Source organism: Oryza brachyantha, chromosome 11 (assembly GCF_000231095.2).
Source record: "Oryza brachyantha chromosome 11, ObraRS2, whole genome shotgun sequence".
NCBI lineage: Eukaryota > Viridiplantae > Streptophyta > Magnoliopsida > Poales > Poaceae > Oryza > Oryza brachyantha.
This window is the reverse complement of record NC_023173.2, coordinates 12,746,601-12,772,896: the sequence shown is the minus strand read 5'-3', so window position 1 is coordinate 12,772,896 and position 26,296 is coordinate 12,746,601. Positions and strand designations below refer to the sequence as shown.

At 40.8% G+C, this 26,296-nt stretch overlaps 3 protein-coding genes and 1 long non-coding RNA gene across 7 annotated transcripts; 2 read left to right on the top strand and 2 right to left on the bottom strand.

The window, feature by feature from the left end:
- The first annotated feature begins 827 nt into the window (after nt 1–827).
- LOC121055811 lies at nt 828–2,255 on the top strand. 2 transcript variants are annotated; one of them, XR_005812802.1, is made up of 3 exons: nt 828–1,103; nt 1,540–1,627; nt 1,750–2,255. It is a non-coding gene; the product is annotated as an uncharacterized LOC121055811 (long non-coding RNA). The 2 variants fall into 2 exon arrangements; XR_005812801.1 differs by lacking the exon at nt 828–1,103 and adding an exon at nt 1,249–1,456.
- An 869-nt stretch (nt 2,256–3,124) lies between these two features.
- On the top strand, nt 3,125–5,888 carry LOC102717584 (N-alpha-acetyltransferase MAK3). Its single transcript, XM_015843530.2, has 4 exons — nt 3,125–3,423; nt 3,553–3,679; nt 5,224–5,279; nt 5,505–5,888. The coding sequence occupies exons 1-4, from the start codon at nt 3,223–3,225 to the stop codon at nt 5,715–5,717; spliced, it is 597 nt and encodes a 198-aa protein (XP_015699016.2). The 5' UTR covers nt 3,125–3,222; the 3' UTR covers nt 5,718–5,888.
- Nucleotides 5,889–7,123: 1,235 nt separating this feature from the next.
- LOC102717312 (B2 protein-like) lies at nt 7,124–10,025 on the bottom strand. Of its 3 annotated transcripts, none has more exons than XM_040528844.1 (2): nt 9,639–10,025; nt 7,124–7,157 (listed from the first exon to the last, which is right to left on the bottom strand). In XM_040528844.1, the coding sequence occupies exons 1-2, from the start codon at nt 9,975–9,977 to the stop codon at nt 7,137–7,139; spliced, it is 360 nt and encodes a 119-aa protein (XP_040384778.1). In that variant the 5' UTR covers nt 9,978–10,025; the 3' UTR covers nt 7,124–7,136. The 3 variants fall into 3 exon arrangements, with proteins under 3 accessions (XP_040384778.1, XP_040384777.1, XP_040384776.1); XM_040528843.1 differs by lacking the exon at nt 7,124–7,157 and adding an exon at nt 8,386–8,488; XM_040528842.1 differs by lacking the exon at nt 7,124–7,157 and adding an exon at nt 8,500–8,919.
- Nucleotides 10,026–12,277: 2,252 nt separating this feature from the next.
- Nucleotides 12,278–22,266, bottom strand: LOC102717035 (probable alpha-mannosidase At5g13980). The gene is made up of 29 exons (XM_006664964.2): nt 21,931–22,266; nt 21,657–21,740; nt 21,237–21,325; nt 20,964–21,138; nt 20,498–20,617; nt 20,314–20,400; nt 20,169–20,240; nt 19,531–19,644; nt 19,319–19,419; nt 19,138–19,231; nt 18,849–19,016; nt 18,675–18,764; nt 18,429–18,494; nt 18,243–18,299; nt 17,842–18,061; nt 17,603–17,739; nt 17,299–17,367; nt 17,159–17,218; nt 16,950–17,021; nt 16,674–16,721; nt 16,390–16,509; nt 16,076–16,141; nt 15,458–15,570; nt 14,315–14,399; nt 13,878–13,988; nt 13,702–13,797; nt 12,970–13,017; nt 12,820–12,888; nt 12,278–12,722 (listed from the first exon to the last, which is right to left on the bottom strand). Exons 1-29 carry the CDS (start codon nt 22,141–22,143, stop codon nt 12,504–12,506), a joined length of 3,063 nt encoding a protein of 1,020 aa, XP_006665027.2. The 5' UTR covers nt 22,144–22,266; the 3' UTR covers nt 12,278–12,503.
- Between the last annotated feature and the right edge of the window lie 4,030 nt (nt 22,267–26,296).

Below are 26,296 nucleotides of genomic sequence, written 5' to 3'. Positions count from 1 at the left end.
AAAAAGAATAAGTTAAACTCTGAGAAGCATACACATATTAACAATCATATCTTTTTTTTTGTAATTTGTATAAGCTGAATTTGATCTTGCATATTTGTAAAGTGATATATTATATTTTAAATTTTATAGCTATTTAGGTGACATGTAAAGAACGAGGGATATTCTTGAGATTTTAAAATAATTTTTTATATCAAGTTTTTCTCTTTAACTATGCGTTTAAGACCAAGTCGATGTATATATACTCTAATGAACAAGATTTTTAACTTTGGCTTATACCGTCGGCCACCTCCCCTCAGTCTCATGTTGTTGATAATTCCCGAGGACTTAAGGTTGGGTTTTTTGATCGGAGACCAAGCATGATTCCATCTTGTCAACCATATTTTCCACTGTGATTATGATTTGCTAGTCATTTTGCGTACTACTATTGTGACCTACGGACTGTAATTCCAGCCGCTAAGTTCCGGGTCACTACATCTTACCTATTACCTCATGTCACTAACGAAAGTACATTGATACCGCAATTGCACCGCTATAGGGGTTGTTTGGTTGCCTGTATTAGGTTTGGCTCGCATCTGTCATGCAGGGAGACGCATGTTTGGTAGACCAGACGAGAACGAGAGCCAGGCCTAACAAATGCAAAATGGGTTCCGTGGCCAGGCTCTCCAGAAACGGTGGAATCGAGCATATCTGCTTGGCCTGGCCGAAGGCATGCATGCGGGCTGCACCCGCCTGTGCAGCCGTACCCGCGCGTGCAGGACTCGGTGACGCCTCCTCCACCCTCTCATTTTTCTCCCTCTCATTTTCCTCCCCACAGCCAAAAACTAGGGTTTGGGGAGCCCATTCACCGCCGGTCCGATGCCATTCCACCGCCAGTGCCCGCGTCGGTCACCGTCCTCCCCCGCGCTCGTTCTCCACCCACTTTTGGTCGCCAGTCCGGTGGTCGCCATCCTCCTCCGCCGTCCACCGCCCCTGTCGTCCTCAACCAAGCTCGTGGTCGCCGTCCTCGTCCTTCGCCCAGATCCTCCTCCGCCAAGCTCCTCCTCCATGGTCGCCTCCTCCGCCGGGGTCGTCGGCTGTCGGCGGCCTCTATAGCGAGCGTGGAGGTCGGGGGTGTTTAGCCTTAAGTAACACTTACTCATCTGATTCAATTCGCTGGTGGAACTAAAAGTTTGGATTATTTTTGTTCTTTTATAAATTTAGTGCCCTGTCTTTGCATAAAAATGCTTACTGCTTTGGTTAAAAGATTTGAGTTTTGAGGCTCAAAAGATAGCACAATCTCAGTGGTTCTCATGATTAATTTATTCAAACGAACAGAGTAGGGATCTGGAGTGGCTGCGAGGGGACGAGTTTAGGCGAGTGTGAGTGGTTCATTTGAGATAGATCGCACTGGTGGAGATGACGATGTGTTAGCTTCGTCGCATGTGCCATTCTGATGATGTTTTTTAGTCTCTATTAAGTGAGCTTTGTAGTTGTTAACTACTTGTATTCACTTCGACAGTTTGATGGTGTTTGATTTATAGCTTGGAGTAACTTTTACAGATAGTGGAGGAGAGCAACGTCGATTTGCTGAAGATTCTGAAGAGTGCAAACATCATTTCATAGTGAACATGGTCATATGTTGGCTAAGGTGAAAATGGATGCCATACTATTCAGATTATGCTTATTTGATTTCAGCCTTGTTTTATTATTTGAGATATGATCCCAGCCTTGTTTTATTCTTCTAACCATTTACTGCCCTCCTTATGGCAGCTCCCAGTATGATCAGATGAACTGATGATGATGCTTCATTTTGACCCCCTCATCTATGCTTTGTTGCACAATCTGACATGGTTTCTGCTATTTGAAAGTCTCAAAGAAACTGCTGCTTTCTTGATGTTCCCTGGTTTCTTGAGCTCCCAGTTGGTGTTGTGAAGAATAAAAGGCGTGCAGGAAGTTCTCGGAGCAACACCACCCTGATATGATCTAACTATCATGGAGAGGTGGTAGTGGGAGTGCGGGACACAATATTAGATAGTCTTATAGCACTACTGGTTATTGGTTAAGGTGGTAGTGACACCAAATTATTTTTTTAGGAATACATGGCTAAACTTCATGGGTAGCAGTGGACACCAGGAATTTTTTTTTGTAAGAAACATGGTTACATGCTGGCTAAGGTGGTAATGGATGCCATACGTTTTGGACTATGCGTATTTGAACCAATGGTGGTTAATGATGTTGCTTGTATTTACTATTGTTGTTTTACTGGTGGTTAATGATGTCGCTTGTATTTATTTCCGTTATATGATTTTGCACTCATCCTTCAACGTGCAAAAATATTGGTTAATCTTTGATTAATAAATTAGTGCTGCTTGTTGTGAAACAACACGTAATTAGTTCATCCAGATGTCACACAAGTCACAATTAGATTTAATTCAAGCCAAAATCTGTGTCAAGCCAGAATCAAATTTAATTCACGCACGTTCTCACGTGGGTGATGAACGTTCATGAAAAAACAATTTCAATTTAGACATGTACACATGATTTTTATTGTACTGTATAGGATAAATCTCAATATACAAGAGAAGATATTTATACTCAGAAACATGTCTAATCCAACCAAACAGCATCTTCTCCATGCAACCTTTTACTGCAGGCAACCAAATACCATCTAATCATATCCAGGCTCATTCAAAACAGGCAATCAAACAAGTGCATCTGTATATCCAGAAACAGATCAAACTTAGCCTGAATTACAGAGATGGGCCAAACTAACAACCAAACACACCCATAATGACTGTCACCGCCGCTATTTGGTAGTCGTGGGCCATGCTGGCACAGCCCAGTAAGCTGTGTTGTGCTTGGGTGAGGCCGTGAGGGTATGGTGCAGTGCTGGCACGGCAAAGCCGAAGCACGAGTATGGCCCATCCTGCACGCCCATTTTCCTCAATTTTTTTCTATTTTCCCTTATGTTTCTTATTGTTTCCCGCACGTATTTTCTATTTTCCTTTTTTTGGCAATTTCCCATTTATTTATTTGATTTCCCCCTTTTTTTTCTTATTTCACTGCCACATATTTCGAATTTTATGGGCCATTTGTACCTAGGAAGAGGTATGGTATGCCATTTTACTTTACGATTGGTGCCACGTGGCGAAATCCTACAATGGGCCTCGCCGCCTGGGGCTCGAGGGCTTCTCCCTCCGCAGAGTGGTCAAGGAGCTCGTCGGCGACTTCGCGGCGGCGGCGATGTCGGCGGAGGCCATCGAGCGTGGCGAGCCCTCCGGCGAAAGGGACGGGGTTGGGGACGGCGGGATCACGTACGTCAGCTACGGCGGTGAGCACCACCTGCCTCTGGTGATGTCGCTGGTGGACGAGGAGCTCAGCGAGCCCTACTCCATCTTCACCTACCGCTACTTCGTCTACCTCTGGCCCCAGCTCACCTTCCTCGTACGCCCTCCCCTCCTCGCCTCTCCCCCCTCTTCTCTTCTCGTGTCTCCCACGGTTCGTGAGGATTTGATTTGATGCGTTCTTGGCTGGTTTAATTTGTTCCGGGGGGTGGATCTGGGAATCCCAAAGGCGTTTGATCCCAAGGATGGCAAGTGCGTCGGAACGGTGGTGTGCAAGATGGGGGAGCACAGGGGCGCGTTCAGGGGGTACATCGCCATGCTCGTCGTGCTCAAGCCCTACCGTGGCAGGGGAATTGGTGAGCCTCCTTCTGTTCCTGGAAGAGTTCATCTTTTCGTTTGATTGATTGATTGGCTGATTGATAGATGGATTGAATTATTGTTTCAAAAGGGAGAATTTTCTTCCCCTTGGCACTTGATGTTCGAAATTATCTGCTTATGTTTGTCCTGAAAGGAAACATGCACCACTACCGATTTGTTGGGTTATTTTCAGTGTTTGCTGACCATCAGCACCTACAGATGAAACTAAACAAAAACGTAACAATCATACAGATTTGGAAGAAAGCAAAGGTTTTTTTGTCCCAGTTTGACCTGGGATGGCTGGCGATTTAGTAGTAGAGCTTACAATCTTCCGACGATTTCCATATGATGTTCTTGGTGGTTGTTTCATTACTTTCACGCATGTATTAAACAGGTTTTCTTCTCTTCCTGTGCTTGTGCAACTCAATTGACTACTTGCAGGAGCTCTTATAAGTCTTATCCCTTTCACATTACCAGTTCTTTTGTTGTTCTCTGCAATATTTGCCTTGCATTGGTAGGTTATTAGGTTTCTGTTAACATTAGCAGCGAAATATGTTTGTGTACCTGAGTGGAAGGAATGCTGACTTTCTAAGTGTCTTCTGGAAAACATGATACTACTTTGTTTTAAGTATTTTAGTCAGATTTCTTTGTCCCTTGCTTGATTTGCAGAAATAAAATGCATTTTTGCTCATTTCTTCTACTTCAGTTACTTAGATTCATTTCTTGGCAATCTGCAGCCTTCCACTGTTCCCTTTTTCTTAACCATGTAGTCTTCTCTTGTCAGATGCAATTGAGATTGTGCTATTTTTTTTCTGTAAAAAGCCAACTTAAGTGACTTTCAGTTTTTCATATATACTATGTTTTTCATATGTTTAGCTTGCCCTGTCTGTAATAGATGTCTCATGTTGGATGCTTCAGTGAATCAGTCTGGCATGTAAGAGCATTGTATGGTTGCTTCGTTAGTATAGTTGGAGAAATTTAACACTATATGGTGTATTGTGGCGCACAGGACTAACCTTATGTCAACTTCTTGCGTGAGTTGATTTGTCAGTAGTGGTGTTGTTGTCAGTACTCTGCACAGTTCAGCATGAGCTGATAATAATTGTGTGTTAGCACGTATATATTTGTCAAAAATAGTCTCAGGAAATTCTGTAAAACATGTAGCAATAACTAGCTGCAGCGCGAATTGATGACTCAATCTATGCAATGCTGTTACTAATTCATATATCCTGTGCGGAGAGCACATTGTTCAGAATACTTGGATCATGAAATGCATATTAATATTTAAATGCTTATCTTGGTACAATGGTACAGATCCTGCCAGACATGAATGGTTTTTCTTGATGTACGAATACAGATATATGTTAACTTTGTAATCTATTAGAGTATTGCTAGTTTGAATAGCTTTCCTGAAGTATACCAGTGCTTTGCTTTCGGAAATGGTTCCCATTTGTTATTTTCCCTGTCTTATCTCTAAACATGCATTTAGAATGGATAGTATGTTGGCTTTTATCAGCTGACCATCTTTTCATTCATGGTACAGCAACTGAATTGGTTAAAAGATCCATTCAGGTAATGATGGAATCGGGCTGTGAGGAGGTAATCACCCCTGCATTGTTATCTTCTCTTCCTTCAATTAAGAAAAAACTTTCACTTGATGTACATTTGGTACCCATTTAACTTTCTTGATGTAAAATTGGTTTGTAGATTATTAAATTGTGCCCTAGACCAATCTGCAGTCTCCGTAATAAGAATAAATACCTTTCGTAAAATCAGTGTGAAAACTTTGAACTGCTTGATATCTGACCCACTCTCTCCAACCAGGTGACACTTGAAGCAGAAGTTACAAACAAGGGCGCCCTCGCGCTATACAGCCGTTTGGGTTTCATCCGAGCAAAGAGGCTGTACAGATACTATCTGAATGGCGTGGACGCATTTCGCCTGAAACTGCTGTTCCCTCGCCCTGATCCTGGTCTGCATCCGATGATGCTAGGCAACGAGAGAGATGACCAGCACATGGATTCTCCCTACTTGTGATCGATCCCAGTCTGATCGATGGCTAGGATGAGTTTAGGATCCAAAGGTTTGTTTTGCTGTTTTACTTGAGTTTGATGCTTTTGGTAGCTTTTGCTGACTCTTGTAACCTTGCTGAGTTTAAAGAGAACATTGTTGCTCTTGTAACATGGCATACATGTTTCTTTCAAATGAAATTTTGATATTTTGTTCTTTCTTATAAACTTACTTTTACAAATAGATCTATATAAAAACTTATTGTATGAATGAACCTTTTTTACCGCTCTGATATTGAATAGGATGACGCCAATTCCAAGTAGTTTATGCTCACGTGGACGGAGGATAGCGTCGTCCTATTCAACATCGGCGACATCGGCGTCAGTAACGTTGGCGTGGTCAAAAAGTTTTTCCAGGGATCTATTTATAAGATAAGTTTTTAAAAAGAACCAAAATGTCAATTGCAGTTTGTTTCAATCCGTGTGCAATAAGTTTTTCAAGAGATCTATTTATAAAATAAGTTTTTAAAAAGACTAAAATGTTAATTGCAGTTTCTTTCGATCCTTTGAAAAAGCATGTCGATGAAGCATAGTTGGATCTGAATTTTGTATACGTCGACATCGTCCTATCAATCAGAGGCCACACTCGGACTGTACTTCTACCGATGCGACGCTGCTGCTGCTGCTAGCGTCGCCACCGGACAACTTTATCAGCAAATGCAGTGGTTGCATGCCATGTAGTTGTTCAGGATTGCAATTATTTGTTTTTTTTTTATGTGGGCATGTATCACTATTGTTCGCCATTACTAGATACTTATCAAGAAACATCCGTTTAATCTTGCCACTTAGGATAAGAGGTGATAATCTAAGGTATCAATGGTTAGTAGGTGTTTACGTGTAAAACTTAGCTGTTCTTTTTTTAGATTACACCGATATACATGCAACACCACATGCACACACAAATACTCCCTAACCTAACCTCCGAGAGACGAAAATCAACATCATACTTTTACTAAATTCATGTTGAAAACATACCTATGTACTAGCAAAATACCCATCTTTGCTATGAAAATATATTACAAAACATAATATTTTTTTATCAATTATGCTAATATCACTTGTTTAAATCAAATCTAGATTATTACATAATATTAGAAAAAGGCAGGGATTAGTTTGTAAAAATGTTATAAAAAACAATGTGATAGCAGATTTACTATCACTCTCCACCACGTTTAAAGTAGTATAGATATAAAATATAATATTTAAAATAGTATAGATACGAGGAGTGGACAACCATACATGCACGATTCTGCATGCGCCCATGACGCGTTGGCGATGAGCCCGGTGACCTTGGCGGCACGCCAGCGCCGACGCTAATCTGATAGCGTGCAAGTGATTCCATGTCATCGTGCTAAACGGCTAAACCCTCCTCCATGCTTGTAGTAGCTTATGCAGTTACCCTACAACACTAAATTTAACCCATATTATTGTCTAAATTAGATAGGAAACCATGATGAAATCTACAGAGAGAGTTACATCTTTCGCTTATACACTAAAATTTTATTATTTTATTTAGATGGGCCTAAAACATAATACAAAACTTAGAACTTCATCTACCAGGAATTTAAGTAACAAATCAAAAGAGCACTAACGTCGAACCATAGGAGACAGGTAAATATAGAGCTAGATAACATCTTCTACAAGTGACAACCCCTAAAAGAAAAGCTAACTATTTTTAGACATAGCTAGATAAACAACATTTTCTACAAGTTTCATAATTATAAGATTCTCTAATTAATCATTAAGACCCTCTAGATACCCTATGGACGAGCTCTAGGTGCCATAACTTCAACCTCAACTTGGTGCAGTCCAATATTTCCATTTCTTGTAAACTTGGGAACAAGAATAATTTTTTTTCAGTTGAAGGCAGGCTCCGCAGTCGCCATACAGTGCAAAACTTAAGATTCATCATGTTCCATACATTGCAAAACTTAAGATTCATCATGTTCATCAGGAGCCAACTGCAGTGTAAAACTTATTTACATATAAGTAAAGGCTCTTCATCTTCATCAAGAGCCAAGCATATCAAAAACTTGTTAACGTATAAATAAAGATTCTTCATGTTCATTAGGAGCCAAGTAGAGCCTAAAACTTATTTACATATAAGCTTGTCCTCTTCACAGATACACTAGTAGCTAACAGGGGATGCCATCAATCAACCCAAGATACAGGTAAGAGACAAATCTGTCTATAACTCAGGCACAAAATTATATGGCAAGGTGATGGTCACCATCAATGGTCTGAATCGGCTGTTTATCAAGTGGCGTGTGGCATGTGAAGAGGATGAAGCAGCAGCACTTGGTCTGGGGACGTCATGTTAGCAGAAACATCAATTGGATAGAGAGTAATCAGTGGTATGCTGGTGGTGCAGCGACAGCATATACTGATGGAGCAGCCACATTGTTTCCCTGACAGGTTGCTGTGTTCCCCGGATAGGAGTAGATCGCAGAGGAAGCTCCATAAGCGTAGGTTCCAGGTGTATGAGTGATGTAAGTAGCTGACTGATAGAATTGGATTCCCTCGGATGAATGTGCAGCAGCTCCAATCAGACTGCTTGGCATAGACCCATAACTCCTAACATGTTGCAAGTTTGTCAAAACTGCCCCGGAATTACAAACTAGTTCTGAGTTTGTCGGAGCTGCTTCAGGTGCTGAAGTCGCACTGCTTGGATCGGACCCATAATGGCTAATAAGTTGCAAGTTTGTCTTGGTCACCTCATTCACTGTACTGTACATAGTTCTGAATAGAAGAGATGAAGACAGAAGCAAGGAGAAAAAGATTTTCAAGTAAATGCAATTGTTATTCTTTCATATTTTAGAAACATCGCAAATAATGATAGTAACAAGATTATTCCGTGGTATGTATGCAATCATTGCAATTTTACAACTTACGATATTTTATTACAAACACACTACAACATTTGGGTATTTGGCTAACACAAAAACTTCCTTTCATCTTTAACCTTAGATCCAGCAGTCCTAGACCACAAAAGCTCTCCACAATTTTGCTGAATTACACCAGCAAGGTGTTGCAGCCCAATTGCATGGTCCATAGCAGGCCGACACCCCAGTAGGCCAGTGTTAGACTAAATCACATACCACAGCAAAGGTTCTTCAAGCCATAGGCTGTTGGTTAACTCATGAAAGAAGTGACGAAAACATTCTGCAAAACTACCAACCAGTAAAATGAACATGACTGACTGTCACCTGATCTGATCCAATGTGCTTGAAATGTGCTTCTACGCAATAGATGCTATAACTAAAACATTACAAATCGCCATATTTGCAATAAGATATCAATAGATGCTCACTTATGAATGCTATATACAACAAAAAAGTCGAATACCATTATAGCAGGTCATTTGAATTCCCAGTTCCTTCCCTTATTTCAAAGAAATGAATAACGTAGCACAAAAATACATTCTAGAATTCAAGGAACACCAAAACCAAGAAGATGCATGAATGTTTGTCCATATTTCCTTTGCTATGTTTGGCATTACAGAAGAAATTCACAAATATAAGAGCAAACAGAAAATGAATGGTGTGCGAAATAGAACAAAGGGGCACAGTTTTGCACTCCTGCAAATAAAAAAAATGAATTTTTATTCTCTTCAATCGTACATTATTGTTATTATTTTTATATTACTAGACTACTACCAAGTGACAAGCCGAACGTACCATCACAGCTCATCCATCCCTATTCCGTGAGAACCACAGCTGTACAAAACGATTACCAATTCCAATTCTACAAAATTCTCAATGAATGCAATAACGGAATTATCACAGTCGCGGGACAACCCAACAGCATTCAGCATTCCCGCTGCAGACGAAGGACACGGGGGGGGGGGGGGGGGGGTGGGGTGGGGCGCAGGGGCAGCGAGTTAAGTTACCTGGGCGGGGACGAGGTCGAGCCCGCCGTCGGAGGCGGCGCGGTAGGGCCCGTGGAGGTGCCTGGCGTCGAAGTCGTAGAGGAAGAGCGCGGCGCCGCGCCTGATCCGGGAGACGGCGTCCAGCCTTCCCCGCGGCAGGCCCATCACCCCGCGCGCGTAGCACTCGGGCTTCGTGGCGCCACTGCACATGAAGATGTACCCCGCCGGCGACCCGGGGGACGAGCTTCCGCCGGTGAGGCCGTTCTCCTCCTCCTCCTCCTCCGCCTCATCCGGGTACCGCGGCCTCTTGCGCGGCGGAGGCTTGGCCGTAGCAGGGGAGGAGGAAGGCTGCTCCGCCATGGATGGGATGAGAGAGGGAGGGTTAGAGCTTTGGGTTGCCTTCTCTTCGTCTTCTTGGAATGGTTGACTGTTGACGGCTGTCAACGCATGATTTCATCCGTGCGGGTCACTGTCAACGCATGAGAGGGCTCAGGCTATCTTATACCCTCTATTTATTATCATTTCTTTCTCGACTTTTACGTATATATTTTTAAACTACTAAATGATATGATTTTTTTCATAAAATTTGAATACAAAAATTCATTATCTCATCATGTTAAGTATATTCCTAGATTTATTAGGGTTAATTTTATCATTTATACCATTAAATAATTATAGAAAAATCAGATAATCTTTTATTTATCTTTCGTAAAAAAACCATAGGCTAAATAAGTTACCATTATGGTTAAGATTATAAGAAATTAGACAGGGTTACCTAACTCATAAAAATCTAACAAAGCTAATTTTCCCATCTATTGGTACATTTGTGGATTCTATGGTTATTTGATTCTTAGAATATGAGTGAGGATTTGGATTGTTTGGCAACTAGAGATTTCAAGAGAAAATAAAATTTCATTTTATTAAACGTCTTACACAAATCAAGTCCAAACATAATGGAATGTGGTGTACCGAAATATTATATTTTTACATCTCGTATCTATAAGTGTGGAGGAAGCGGTCTCCTGTGGCAGGGAAGCTTGAGCCCCCGTTTGAGGTTCATCTAAGAGCCAGTGAGTCAAGGCGCGGTTGAGTGCTACTTAAGCTAATCCCTCATATGATCTTCAAGGATTAGCTCCGAGAAGACTCAGGAAGCAAATGCAAGGTAGCAGAAGACTAAAGTTTAATGCCCTGCCCAAGATGAGAAAATGCACAAGGGATTTATATAGGTTCAGATCACTCGAAGGTGTAATACTGTACTCCTATTTTCTTACTATTTGAAGATTGTGATTACAAAGTGTGCTCTTCTGGTTCTTGTTTTTGCTTGCCCTTGCCTACAGAGCTTATCTTCTCTTTTTATAGCCTTGGGGGAGGGCTAGTTATGTTAGCCCTACCTCTAGGCCTTTAACACCTAGGACTAGCGTCTTCTTGCCAGCGCATGGTATCCGGGCGCGCTGGTGTAGGGACTCGGGACAGGTAAGTTAGAGGTGCAGCTGACACATGTCCTAGAAACCCATGTCCATCGATCGGTCTTGTCCATCGTCTTAGCTCCCAGAGACGTGACACTTGCCTGTCAGATGTTACCAGCAGAAACTGTCACGTCTTCCGCACGTGCAGATGTTCTGGTGTCTCTACACTTACTCCTGCCATGTGGATAAAGCCGATGTTGACATGTTTATATTGTATTTTAACTTTTAGGCCATCAACAATCTAATATGGATACTAATGGGTTGCACGTAGAGTTGACTATTTCATTTATTCAGAAAGAAAGAAAATCAGTCTTATCTTTTCACTTTTACTTATACTTATAAACCAAATTTTAATTTTTTTACTTTGAATTTAGAGTAGATCTTGGGGTTTTCCTTATAGGTTATTTTCAGACTTGGCATAGATCATTAAGTACACATATATACAAGTTTTATTTATAAAAAAATTTAGTTACAAATATACCCTTTTTTTCTCTAGAAAAGCTAAATCACCCTGGTAGGTAACTAAGTTTCATTAAAATTTTAAAGTTATCGAAGCGGCATGGTTATTCTTTCCAATGCAACTATTGCATATAGATTTTTGTTGACCATTCGTGTGACTTGCATCGGCAGAACAGAGTTTTTCTAAATTAAAGCTATTGAAGTCATACTTGCATTCTACCATGGTACCCATGTTACAAGATAGAGTTAATGCTTTGCATCCATAGCACTCGAGATTAACATGCTTGGGAATGTTGATTATAAAATGAAAACTTAACCTACGGGGGTAAGACAACCCTTGGGCATTAAGCGTAGAAGAACTTCACATCGATACCGTACCACGAGGAGTCAAACTCAGGACTAACTGCTACTAGCGCCACCTACCCAACTTAGCTAAGGCCTTCGTAGGAATATTGATTATGACTATTATATTTCAAGAAACACTAAAAATGATGCATTTCACAATGTTCTATTTCATATTGCTATGAAATACTCTTTATTCCAAAATATAAATATTTCTATGGTGTTTAGCACGGACTAAAGGTTAAGAAGAGAGTTTGGTGCCTCTCAATGAATTTAGAATGAGCGGAGACAAAAGGGCAGATGAGGGTAGGATGGATGGAAAGAAATTTGAATAGGAGATTATTTTGCACATGCCCCAAATTCCACAGGACGACAGCTGTCCAGAACCAAATGGAGACGAAAAGTTCACCTCATTTCCTCTTTTCACTGAAACCGAGCTCAGCTTAAGGCGAAGCCAAATTCATTTACAAGATACAAGCAGGTTCAGTGGCTGGAATCATGCAACCACTGCATTTCCGCCTTTGGTCATCATGGCCAAATTATTTCTTATTGCTCATCACCAAGACAACTCAGCCTAAAAATACAACATTGGCGCCATCACCCCTCCCCTTCCAAATGCTCACATCAACTGTTTGCCGGACTGCTGGGAGAAATTGATGAGGAATGTGCGTATCTCCATGGGGCCAAGATCGACCACGAGCTTAGAAGGATCCACAGGGCCTCCCCGGATGATCTTTTCATCAGCAGGAGGCCCTTCTACCTTCCATTTCAGCCTCCTTTTCTCCATGGCAGCACGCTCTTGGTTCACTGATAGGCTGGTCTCCACAATCTTGCCAATCTGGAGCGGTGGGGATGGAATAACCGAATAAGGTTGACAATGGTTGAGTATCAACAGTTCAACTTGGGTGTAAATCAGAAAATGTGATGGCAATAACCTTCTTGTCTGGAAACACTCTCTTCAGGTCGACGCTAGCCAGAGCTGAAAGATCCTTATGCTCTCCAGCCTATAATTGCACAGGACAAGACTCAGAAAATAAACAACAATTAAGGTATTTCAAGGAAAAGTAAGGATGATAGAGTGAGACCTCATATAGGTGAGCCAACCGCAGAAGAACACTTCCATCTTGAAGTTCCTGTCCAACACACAAGCATTTGACACACTTGTACACAGGCACATTTATCGTGTAGCTAACTAGCTAATTATTTCTCTCTAAAAAAACTGGCTAATTATAGTTTGCAACCAATGAAATCAAGCAGGATTGGGGGCCAACATAAAGACTAGCTTGCACCATTGCAAATGGTCAAGAATAAATATAAAATATTATACTACCTCCGTTTCATAATGTAAGATGTTTGACTTTTTTGGTTGCAACGTTTGGTCATTCGTCTTATTCAAAAATTTAGTATAAATATAAAAAATAACAAGTCATGCTTAAAGTTCTTTTGATAATAAAGTAACTCACAAGCAAAATAAATAATATTTCTATAATTTTTCGAATAAGACAAATGCTTAAACATTATAAGCAAAAAAGTCAAACATCTTATATTATGAAACGGAGGAAGTACTACACAAGGGACCACATTAGAGAGAGTTGGGTAGTCCATAACCAAAGATGGGAATAATTCTGGCTCCCACAAACTCTAGTTCTTATCAAGTACTCCATCTGGCACTCAGGCTAGAGAAGAAAGAAAGCTTTCAATGTAGTCCTTGGTGAAAAGACAAGCATTTCCTATTAATTATTATGGTATTGAGAGTAAGCATAGACATTTTTACTTTTACTTAGTATGACAACAGTGGCCCATAGCACAGCAAATACCTGAAGGGTAAGCAGTGCAACATTATCAGGCAAGCTGTAGGTTGGGTCCATTGCAGAGAATTTCGTAACATGTGAATTCACCCAATTGCCTCCATCCTGAGTAAACAGTGAGGAAATGCTCAAAACTAACATAACCTTTTGATCAATTATTTATATATACAAGTTCCATTTTATACCTGTTCTGCAAAAGCAAGAAGAAGAGGGGAGTATATTTCCTGGCCAAATGTCCGGCGCCACCTAGCTCCTTCTCCTTGTGGATCAATTTTGAGATAATACTTTCCTTCAATCTGTGAATTACCATAGTAAGATGTTTCCCATTGTATTTTTCACACAATAAATGTTTTTTAGAACATTATAGAAGAAAAAACCACCTCTAGTGTCAGTTGGCACAACAAATATATCTTCACTTTATATTCCATGAGGACTTTGGTATAGGTACGAAAATAATTCAAGATGGTGGAAATATTAATATTACTTTAACTTATTTTAACTATCCTTTTGTGGATAAATATCAGTGCCTAAAATCTTGTTTTGTGGATAAATATCAGTTCCTAACATCTTATTTTGTCTTCTATCCTAAACAGGGATGCAAGAGTAAGTTTCTTTTCCTTACAACTAGTCCTTCACACCGATTATCAAAACATGTTGTTTCATTTAATGCCTCTGCAACACCACGACCATCATCATGAAGTAGTCTCCTACAAAGAGTGACCATGATTTAACCATTCAGAGGTAGACAAAAAGCAAATACTTAAATAGGGAATATTACATGTAAACGAGGAATTTTGCAAAAATGGTGTAAGTTCCACTAAATAAAAATTACACGGGACAATTTTCCTTTTATTACTCGTTACAAGTGTATTCTCTCTTCCGCCATCGAAAAAGTGCATTTCTCCTTTCTACCACTTTTCTGTCAGTGCACATTTTTGTTTTGCCATCAGCATCCAGTCAACGTCAGTTGACCGCTAAGTTTGAACTGAAAAGACCATTATGCCCTTTAGATGTTCCAAAATATTGCACCCACTTGGAATTTTAACAATTGCCATAATATTACCAATAGTAGATTCATATAAAACAGCGAATTATTATTATTATTATTAAATTCTCTATTGTAATGATGTGGCTCTTAAATGTTTCATGAAACAATTTAAACCACATAAGTATGTGCATTTATTTTCTTAATGTGGATATAAAAATAAACGTTTCATTTTTAAGCTATATGTGGAAACATTTCGGGATTAAATGAAAATTATTGTACCATAAAGTTTCCATACAGTCTTTAAAAACTAAAAATATAAATTGTATTTCCCTTGTTTTTTAGATTTTCTTATGCCCTTTTAAGTTTCTTAAGGGTATAATGGTCATTTAGAGATAAATATGATGGTCAACTGATCTGGACTAATAATAGTGGCAAAAGAGCAACAAATACACAGAATGGTGGTAAAAGATAGAAATGCAAAATTTTGATGGCGTAAGAGAGAGTACAGATTTGTCAAGTGGCAAAAAGAAAATTTTCCCAAATGCCAAAAAAATTCTCAAAGTTTGTCAGCAGTGGCATGATATGCATTCATGGAAAAGTTGAAGAATAAACACATCTCTTTTGTGAGATACAAAAAAGATACATATGCACCATCTTAGACAGGTCACATTTGATTTTAGTGGAGTTTTCTACATTATCACCTGATATGTTCCCAAACAAAAATATGAAAGAAGCAACAAAGTATTGTTTAGTGCGTTGTTTGAGTTGAGGATATACCTGTGTAACATTAGCTCTATCTGTCCATCCTTTATGCTGGCACCTCCAACAGACCTGTCAACAAGAATAGATAACTCTCTACTGCCATCTTCCACATAAATGCCAAGGTTAACCTGAAAGTAAATATAACATCATCAAGGGCATAAATTTCCCCCAAAATAAAACTACCTGCGGAGCTACACAGCAAACAATGGCTAGATTCTTTAAATTATATCACACCATAAGTAAGAACAACATTTGTAATTTCTTCAAACATTGAGGCTTGAGTGAACTATAAGACCATCTAGCTTGTGCATGTCAATTTCTCATTTTCTGTAATGATCAGTAACCCTTTTAGTGGAATAACTAAAAGTTATGTAAAGATCACTGGACTTGTTAGGTTATCACTATATGTTGTTGTTATCATATTTTAGTGGAATAAATAACCAAAAGACCGAAAGGTTCTTTGAAAAGAATCAAGCCATACATAAATAAACTGTGTGGATAACACAAATTTTACGCATGGCTGCTTTCAGATACAGATTTAATGATAAAAATGATTAGGAAGAAACCAAATTCTCAATGTTAGTACACTTAATGAAAAATATATAAAGAGGTTGGAGAAAAAAAAAAGCTCACAGGATAATAGTTTCCAGCAATAGGCTGGTGAACTTCAATCTTCCACTCTGACCGGTAATCTCGTATCTGTAATAAAAGCACCTTAGATATTAACACAAAGTGGGATTGCCCTGTACAATCATGCTATGCATTTTTCATTGCAGTCATCCCCTGTGTATTCTTTAGTTCTCGTCCCTTCCAAAACTATAAATAGGAGGGCATTCACATAATTTTTTTCTGGTTTATTTCCCAGTACCACGATTATGTTAATAACTGATGTAAAGAATGAACTGTAGATATTCTTTACGAGAGAAAAGAGTGAGGACACATCATACCCTTTTGATGAAATCACGTCCACTGGAATCAGTATAAAATGTTTTGTTTGTTGCCATGTTTGTAACAATTTCAGTAGCTACTTCTTTTCCATTTCCATCATCCACTGGTATAGGTCCAACCTATCCATAAAAATATTAATTACTCAGCTGTAAGAAATCTCAGCAAGTAGATAAATAAACAGGGTATAAACAAATCATCATGCAAATTGAAAAATCGTACAGCCTTTAAAGAAATCATCTTTGGCAATGCAAGGTAAGGTACATCTTATTGATACAGCACTCACTATAAATTCAGTCTCCACATAGTCCTTTCCTTTGTAAACTCTGTTGATCTGTACAAAGAATAGAAAAACAAGCATAAGGAAAACAGCAACAACAAAACAATACTTTATCATTCATTAACAAAGATTAAGAGCATAGAATAAAATCTATGTTTCAAGTATTCTATATATCACCAATGGGTAAGATTTGCCAGAAAAACTTCAGGTGTAGAACAAAAAGGAAATAAATAAAAGTATATGAATGATGATTCAGACAATTAATTCTCTCATGGAAATAACCTGATATATCCATGAATTAATCTGCCGATGCACTTCATCCAATATGGGCCCACGGAAAACTGTGAGAGGAACCTTTGAAGTGGGCAACATATATTCAAGTAAGACTGGCATGTATATTTTTAAAATCTCTCAATAGATGCTGTAGTGTAAATGTTATACTTGAAAATAACTTTATGGGAATCCCAAGGCAAAGGATCCCTTCTTCATACCTGTCCATTAGTCATGATAGGAACTGTGCCATTAGGGCGAAATATGTATGCTCCAGAAGCCTACAATACAGGAAAGAGAAAATAAACATCAATTATAGTCAATTTTGCTGAATAGATTATTTATATAATCTGTACTGCACCTGAGGATCACTTCCATTTCCATCCTGTCCTATGTAATACTTGTACTTCTGCTCCAAATTAGCTTCAACCTTGCAGTGCATTAATGATGGTTAGTACAAGTGAGTTCAGATCATATGCAAGCAAGAAGCAATGGACATTTGAGCTGCTAGGGAAAATAATTTATTTATTCTTAACAGCTAGTAGCTACAACATAGGTAATCTTATGAGTACAACTTCATATATTTATGATGAAAGAAAATGCAAGAACATAATGAAATGTAAAGGTTCCTGATTGAAGAGAATGATTAAGCTTTGGCATATTACCTGGGTTTTACTGTCGGAGTACAGAGACAATACTCCAGCTGTATTATATTGAAGTTTCAACTGTCCTTGCCCAATTTGCATATTACTATTCTCACTTCCGTGAGATGGGTACAGAGTGGACATCAAAGAGACTGATGCTGCAATATATACCGTGAATTAAGAAAAAAAAATGTCAAACTTAGGAGTAACTTTAATTAATGTTGGCAAGAAGAATAATCAAAAGAAATATTTCAATTAACCTGATTTCTTCCCACTTGATATAAAGTAAGTATTGAAACCAAGAGGTGGCACAGAAACTGGAAAAGCAAGCCAAAACTTCGGCTTTGCAGATGGTAACATGCCTAGGTAAGCCTTGACATGTTTCTCCCGCATGTGCAAAGATGCATTTGCTATAGGTATAAGTTGTGATTCCACTTCTCTTCCCTCAGAATCATGAACAACAATTGAATCACTGACGACCTGTTGATTCCATGAATTGGCATATTAATTCTCCATCTATAGTAAAAGCAGTTTCATGGTAGTAGCACAATGCATCACACATCTTAGGCATAATGCCGTAAGCAGAAAATTCGGATTGATATATGGCGAGCTATGAGAAACAACAAAGTGTCTTGCTTTTCTGGGAATTACAATTGCATACCGGTAAGCGAAGGACATCCTCTCGTTTCCACCCAAGAGAGTTGTACACAAGCACAACCTGTAACAGAAAAGGCAGGGAAAAGATAAAGCTACATTTTTTTTTCCTTAAGAATAGCAATCATTAATTGAACACTAGTAGTTTATCTTGAAAAGAGTCATGAATGTGCATGTTAAGAACAGAACTCACCAAACTCTTCCCTTGAGAAAGGTCTATCTCAGAAGGGGGGCAATATGTAATATTTAGGAGCGGACACTGAAAAGGAGATATAATATAAAAGTTTAAAAATGTAAAAATAATGATAAAAGTAAAAAACTAGAGCATCTCTTATTACAATGGAAGTTGGGAAAGTGGTCCACATGCATTACAGGGGAAGGGAGCTGGCTCCAATCAGTTTCAGGGTTGACACACACACACACAAAGAGGCACACCAACCTGTCCAAAATTCGTTGTATGGGCCGGACAATGTGATTTTGAACCTGACTGACTCAAGCAAGAGAGAGAAGATGAAACCAGCTTCTCAGCCTGTAAACGGATCAAACTCATTGAAGCAATCAAACCCCAAAAGAAAACATTAGCTATGTATCAGCAATATTCTTGGGAACTCACTTTTGTATAGCCAATTGCCAATCTCTTTGCATAGTCATTTGCGACATGTTGCTTCTCTGTTCCTGTAACAGCATCATGATGCTGAGCAAGAGCTAAAGCATCAGCTAAGCTATCTGTTGTGAGATCGGAGTTACTCCTCCCTTTAAACAATTCCAACTGCCTAGCTGCCTGAAAAGTGACAACAAATAAAATATTATATATATGAACACTACAAACTAACAAGTGACCAAGAAAATATATCATACTGAAATTGCACATCTGAATGCCAGAATAAAGATGGTCACATTACCAGGTAATATCCACTCATAACACGAACATATCGTTTTAAGGCAGGTCTGCTTGTGAAGTAACCAGTCCAGTATGCATTTGGGTCATCTGCATACCTGGTGGAAGAAATACAGTCATATGCTTGTGAAAGCAACAAAAATGAAGTTGATCATACCAATTATGAATATAAAGTTAGAACATACGGGAAAAAATCATTAGTCTTGAGAGGCCATGGCACATTTTCAGCATGTTTTGCATCAGTATAAATGGAAGGTGTTGAATACAGAGCATTGACACGGCCATCCTGTGGTAATTGAACATGTTAAAAACATCATCATTACAACTTCAAGTTCATGGTGAAGCTAAAAGTAGCTAAACAATAGTCAGCACTTGTAATATTCATACTCATCTTAACCTTGTTAACGTAGTGAATTAATTTGTCCATCTGTCTGAACCAACTTTCTGCATATTGATATTTGAAGTCTGTGCCCATTGTAAACATAACATGGTTTGTCCTTGTAATATTTGCCTAGAGAAAAGAAAGGAAGGAGCATGAATTAGGATGAACATCTTATTATTGAGTAGAACAATAACTTCAAGTTAAAACATTGCCATTTATATCTTTGAATATTAAGAGCAGGATGATCGACTATCATGAAATACAGAACACCAAAACTGCATCCTGCTTTAGCTCATTTTTTTGTCCCTTCTCTTTACAGATCCCCTAGAAGTAGGAAGAAGAATGGCAATGAAAAATAATAGCAATAGTCGTCTCGTAGGTGCAGTGCTGGTGAAAGAATAGCTTATGGGGCTGGAGCCAAAGGAGCTTTCATAGACATAGAAATCATAATAGAAAGAGCAGGCCTGCTAGCAGCAAGTGCCATTTGTAAGTTACGAGCCTGTCAAACCATAGGAGAGTCTAAATTGATACGATGTTTGTGCTTTGCAGTAGCATCAATCAACATGAGACTAATGGGTTTCCATGCAATGCGCAGGGCTCCATGGAGAGTCTAAATCAGCATGAAAAAAATGTGTACATAGAGTTTAATTTACCTGTGCTATAGCTGCAGCAACAAAGTCATTCACCCGTTGCTCAACATTATAATCAAAAAGAAGGGGATCATCCTGCATAGAGGAAAGGAATGTAGAAGTTTGTGCATGGTGTTGAACGATATGCATTAGTAGGGTACTAGTTTACCTGGACGATTGGGGAAGTATCATCGACTTCGAAGTAAAACTCACCAGGAGGTGGTTCATAATTTTTTGGGAAGATGCCAGCAAAGATCTGTAAAAAAATGTGTGTATTCATAAAAAATATGTATTTCCCAGAGTAAACATCAATTTGAGGTGTAACATTTACCGTGAAAAAAGAGGTCACTTACGTCAGCTGATGAGCCAAAGGTCTTGGAGCCCCTCCACACAACCTCAAGTTCTTTTGTTCCCTTTCGTGTGTCACGGTCTTGGTAATCAATCCGGAAAAAATAAAAAGCATCGAAACCTACCTGAAACATAAATAAAATTCTAGCTGAGCCATTCCTTTTCTGGTAAATCTAATTTGTGTAGATTCAGTAGCTACTTTGTATGGTCAAGAAAAACTCTATGTGACATCACACTTTGGGGGATAGCAAGGTATACATATTGACATTATTGACACATAATTATCTATGATGGGTGAGAACTAATTACTATTATAATGGTAGAGCAGAGTTCATTATCATGCATACTGGATATATGGGAAAGTAGCAGTGCACGATGTAGGAAATTGAGTTAGTTTCTGCCCAAGAAAGCACTTAAGTCACATTAAACTCTGGAGTCTGGAAGCATGTCACCGTGGGTTCAGTGGATTACTTCTGTGCCTAGGAGGTAAGCCTGAACTGCAGAGTGCCCAAATGGATCAATCTGCCAACCAATCCTTGGAACCTGACCAAACTCCTCCTTGATGAACCTGTGCCCAAGCGTAGTCTGGTCTATCATGTCAATGTAGTGCACAGCCGCCTCATCATGCATGCACATTCCCCCATTTCTTCAATATCACAAGAAATATTGTGTCATTCAGTATAGAATACAGGCATGATGCCAATGCAACATATAGAGTGACCACTAGGACATGAAAGACCGTACATTAATTCCAACCGTCCAGTGCTGATGAGCCCCTTCACTATATCCTTAATCATGTCATTCTGCTGCCTCCACCATCTCTGGAAGAATGCCTAAAAACCAAAGAAGCTATTGGTCAAGAAAATCAAATATAACAAGTAGTTACATTACACATTGCTTCCTACCCAAACAAAAAAAAAATCCTCACAGTGCAGCATTAACCATTTTTGGATATAAAATAGCTTCTATAACTTCAACTCGTAGAATTCAGCTAGAAAATGCTTTTGGAAACATCAATATGGTTACAGATAGTCCTACATTGCTTCCTACCAGCAGCTCCAATTCCTCACCTTCAACTCCAACCGGCTCAAAATTCAACTGCTGACATCACAAGCCCAAAACATCCAAAGACGGGATTCACCCCCCCTTTTTTTAAAATTTTACCTGCTCAACATAGATGAACTTGCGGTTCTCGTCCTTGAGCAGCGCCGGCACGAGCGAGTCCAGCACGTTCTGCACGCACGCTCCCTGCAACCAAAAACACAACCCCAAAATTTTCTTCTCAGAAACAAGCAACGCGATTCTGACGAGAACCGGGCCATTCGTCTGATCCCCCCCCCCCCCCCCCACACACACACACACAAAACGGGGCGGAATTCGCTGAAATTCCACGGACCGCGGGGGCAGCCGCAGCCCGCTCAGCTCGCCCGAAACCAACCTGGATGGAGTTGTTGGATCCGACGTAGTACTGGTCGACGGTCTTGAGCCAGCCGACGTCGTCGTGGGTGTGGGGCACCACGTGCACGTTGAGCTTCCCTTTCACCACCCCGGCCGACGTGTTGTACGGGACGTACACGCACTCCCCGACGGCGGCCGCCGCGACAAGGAGGAGCGCCGCGAGGCGGGCTGCGGCGGCGGCGGCGCCCATCATGGCGGCGCCCTCCGGAAGCTTCTAGAATGGCGGGGAAGGGGAGAGAGAGAGAGAGAGAGAGAGAGAGAGGCGGAGGCGGAGGTCGTCGGCCGGCGAGAGGAGGAGAGGGGGTGGAGTGAGCTAGTACTAATGAAGGAGGGGACCGGGTTGGAGGGGCCGACCTGTCGGTGATACGGAGGCTCAGCCGCCCGTGGCCGCGGCGTGCCGGGCGGGTCGTTGGGAAGCTCGCCGTGCCACGTCGGCTTCTACTGCGGTTATTCTAGTTTTTCAGTGTGGCCATCCAAGTTTGCTCAATTTTACTTTATTTCTTTTTTTTAAAAAAAAAAGTTTGCTCACTTTGGCTGGAATTTGGGTACTTGACCATGAACTTGTTCTTCAGTTTGGCCAAATGGAACCCAAATTATGTCCTGGGATATGTGCCATTCGACCCTTTTTAAAGTAAAAGGTAAGTTTGTGTTTTCATATTTGGCACTGTTTATCTTTTGGGTTTATGTTTGGTTATCTGTCTTATTAAAAAATATAATTATTAATATTTTTTTACGGTTTGATTTATTACTAAAGATATTTTACTTATAATTTACATATTTGTGTTAAAATTTTAAATAAGACAATCATTTAAATATAGATGCAAAAGTACATAGCGTCAATTAAAACAAATTGGAGAAAAATATGTAATATGACCCTGTTATCTTGAGAGAGTCAAGGCGTATGATCATTGGTGTGTATCATTTGCACATATTTTATGTCATCTTTAGACGTCATTCGCCTAGAGGTGAGAGGCCTACAAGTACCGCTATATCAACATTATCGAGTTGGTTGTGATGCTAATTAAAATGGTTGTAATACTATGGTGTCACAAAATAGCCATGCTAATAATAGTATAACACCTCAATATGCATAGCTTGTGACAACACTCCAATGAAATAATTACAAAGAAGAAGATAAGCATAACAACAAAATCTATGAAGGAAAAAGTACGAATTACCCCTGAACTATCGGGGTCGGCCGGATTACCCCCCTAAACCCGAAAACCAGACATTGTTCACCCTGAACTTTCAATACCGAGCAAATTACCCCCCTCAACACAATTCAGAGCGGTTTTGTCACACGTGGCGTACACGTGACAGTCCAGTCAGCATTTCATTTTTTTTAATGGTGGGCCCACATGTCATAGCCCTAAACTCTCTCTTTCTCTCTCTCGGGCTGGAGGGCGATGGCGGCGGGCGCTCGGCACGGACAGCGGGCAGGCGAGGGCGGAGGGTCAACGAGTGGGGGCGGTTGGTGGGCGACGACGGCGGGTCGATGAGCTCGGCCGGCTCCAGTCGTAGCGGCGGCGGTGATGACCTCCTTCTCCACCGTCGACACGGCGCCGCGTAGGGACGGGTGGTGGGCGACAACGGCGGGTCAACGAGCTCGGCGCCGTTTCCCTCACCCCCGCTCATTGTTGCCCATCCGCATGGCCTCCACCCGGCGCCAATCACGACGCCGTTCGCACGGCCGCCGCCCTCACCTGCTCGCTGTCCGTACTTGCGCGCCCGCCCGCCGCCGCCATTCTCAGCCCCGTGCGCACGGCCGCCGTCCTTGCCAGCCCGTCGTCCGCACGGGCTCCGCCCTTCCGCGCCCGCCCACCGTCCTTGCCGTCGTTCGCCTTGCATGCCTGCCTGCCCGTGAGCATGGCCGCCGCCCTCGCCAGCCCCTCGTTCGCACGGCCTCCGCCCTTGCGCGCCCGCCCGCCGCCGCCTGCACGTCGAGTGCCCGCCGCCCTCGCCCCCTTCGCCCTCTAGCCTGAGAGAGAGTGTGTGTGTTTAGGGCTATGACATGTGGACCCCACCATTTAAAAAAAATAAAATGCTGACCGGACTGCCACATGTACGTCACGTGTGACAAAACCGCTCTGGATTGTGTTGAGAGGGGTAATTTGTTTGGTATTGAAAGTTCAGGGTGAACAATGTCTAGTTTTCGGGTTTAGGGGGGTAATTCAGCTGACCACGATGGTTCAGAGGTAATTCGTACTTTTTCCTAATATGAACGTTGCCTACACTGTTGATCAATCATCAGGCAAAGTCATTGTCAGAACGTGAGTGTTTCTTTTCTAGTGAGGTACGGGCACTACCATTTAATAAAGACATTATACCTAAACCAATTTCTTGTGAAATGCCATGCCAGCTAGTTGGCTACTCTCTCTTTTCTAAGATGTAAACATTTCCTGTGTTCAAATTTGAAGTCATATTATAAGCATTTATGCATTTATTCATATGATTCCAATCATTCCAATAATTTTAGAGCTAATCATATACTCCCTCCATGTTTTTCGTGTGACGCCGTTAAATTTTATGTTTACGTTTCACTATTCGTCTTTTTCAAAAAAAAATTATATAATTATTAATTACTTGTTATAATTTAATTTATTATTATGAGAACTTTAAGTATGAATTATAATTTTATATATTTGAATAATATTTTTGAATAAGACGAATAATCAAATATAAGCATAAAAGTCAATGGCGCCAAAAAACATGAAGAGGGCATTTAGAAAGAGAATTTAATCAATTCAAAATTCAAAAGTTAATCATTGAAGTAACTAAAAGAGAACTTTTCAATCTTATACTTTCGAAAACCTATTATCCGTAACATTTATGGACGTTGCCAGTTTCTTCGTTTGGTTTGCCGTCTTAATTACTCTCTGATTACCATGGGGGCATCACATGAATTTTAGTACGATCGCAAGGTCTCAGCCGCAAAATCAACATAAGAATATCAGCCCCGTGCCACGGTGGGGCTTCTTCCGGATAAGGAGCCGCCAGAGCGGGCCCCACATGTCGGTCCCCACACAGGATCCTTTTTAAAGAACCGTCCGGATCCGCTGCGCCCTACCAAACAGCAAACGCCTCAGAACCAGCGGACGCATACGCGACGTCACGGGTCGGTGGCTCACCGGCGCACGCACAGCTGATCTACACGATGTGTTGTTAATTAAGCTCATGCTGCTTCCTTCCACATTGGAATATTGGATGATTAGAGGAATCACTGTCACGCCACGCCATGTCCGTGACGTCTGTCCCGATCAAATCCCATCGGCTTTGTGCACGATCGTCCTTGTCATGACTCGTGGACTAATTCTGATAAGATCGTGTCCGCGTCCTTCTCCCCCTCTTAGGCCATGCATAGTGATCCGACATGGTACGCTGCTCTAGCCCGCCATGTCGAAGTAAGCTTGTCAGATGGTCATGGACGACCATAGACCATCCCCCACCAAGATGCCCGCACTCTGTAGAAGACATCGGTGCTTTGTCAGAGAAAGTAGGAGGGAGAAGAAAAAAAGGCGACGAAAATAGAGGGAGAAGAAAAAGTTCACCAGTGAAAATGCCGCCCCTCGAGTCGGTCCGCTGCCACCGGGGTCGGTCCGGCACGCCGGGCTCGATCTGCCACCTCCACGCTCGATCCACCACCCGCTGGCTCGGTCCGCGCCCACCTCGCTCGATTCGCTGCCGCTGAGCTTGGTCTGTCGCCCGCCGCTGCTTCGTCTTTGAGCATCGGCCGCCGTCGAGAGGATGAGAGGAGGGAGAGAGGGGAGAGCGACAGGGAGAGAGGAGGGGAAAGGACGGAGAGAGAGGAGTAAAAAGGAATTCGGTCCCACTAATTAATGCCTCACTCAAAGCTACGTGCGCTATGGATAAAGTTGCCTGTGAGGGGTTTCATCCTATTTGTAAGGTGAAGATCCTTGTTAGGGCTTCATAGATTGTGCATGCCCTTACTTACCTTAGATTTTCTCGTTTTTCGTCCGTATACTTTTTGAATGGCTAAACGGTACGATTTTTTGAAAAAAATTATAGGTAAGTTTCTTTAAAAAATCATATTAATCTATTTTTAAATTTTATATATAATAATTAATTAATAATGTAGTCATATATTACTATGTTTTTACGTTGGATAAGTAAACCATTGCCGAACACGACCTGATTCTAATTTTAAAACTAAAGTCCAATAAATTTCTATTCACATATTTTCGAAAGAAAAAAATAGTCGTGGCAACATGATTGCATTATGTGGCTATACCAGTTATACTGGTGTGGCACAATAACAATGCACCCCTTATGTCGTCTTATGGTGTGTCAGTGTTGTTGTGCTAGATTTAGAAATAAGATTATGACTA

Bases quoted from the DNA above. Each gene is read 5' to 3' on its own strand.
- LOC102717035 (XM_006664964.2), bottom strand. From the start codon at position 22,143: ATGATGGGCGCCGCCGCCGCCGCAGCCCGCCTCGCGGCGCTCCTCCTT. The intron at 13,989-14,314 runs GTAAGGAAAAGA...GGTAATTCACAG, and splicing joins ATCGGTGTGAAGGACTAGTT to ATTGAAGGAAAGTATTATCT. The intron at 12,723-12,819 runs GTTATTGCCATC...CCACCGCTCCAG, and splicing joins GAGTGTTTCCAGACAAGAAG to ATTGGCAAGATTGTGGAGAC.
- LOC102717312 (XM_040528842.1), bottom strand. From the start codon at position 9,977: ATGGCGGAGCAGCCTTCCTCCTCCCCTGCTACGGCCAAGCCTCCGCCG. The intron at 8,920-9,638 runs GTAACTTAACTC...ACTGGTTGGTAG, and splicing joins TCGACCTCGTCCCCGCCCAG to TTTTGCAGAATGTTTTCGTC.
- LOC102717584 (XM_015843530.2), top strand. From the start codon at position 3,223: ATGTCGGCGGAGGCCATCGAGCGTGGCGAGCCCTCCGGCGAAAGGGAC. The intron at 3,424-3,552 runs GTACGCCCTCCC...GGAATCCCAAAG, and splicing joins GGCCCCAGCTCACCTTCCTC to GCGTTTGATCCCAAGGATGG. The intron at 3,680-5,223 runs GTGAGCCTCCTT...TTCATGGTACAG, and splicing joins CTACCGTGGCAGGGGAATTG to CAACTGAATTGGTTAAAAGA.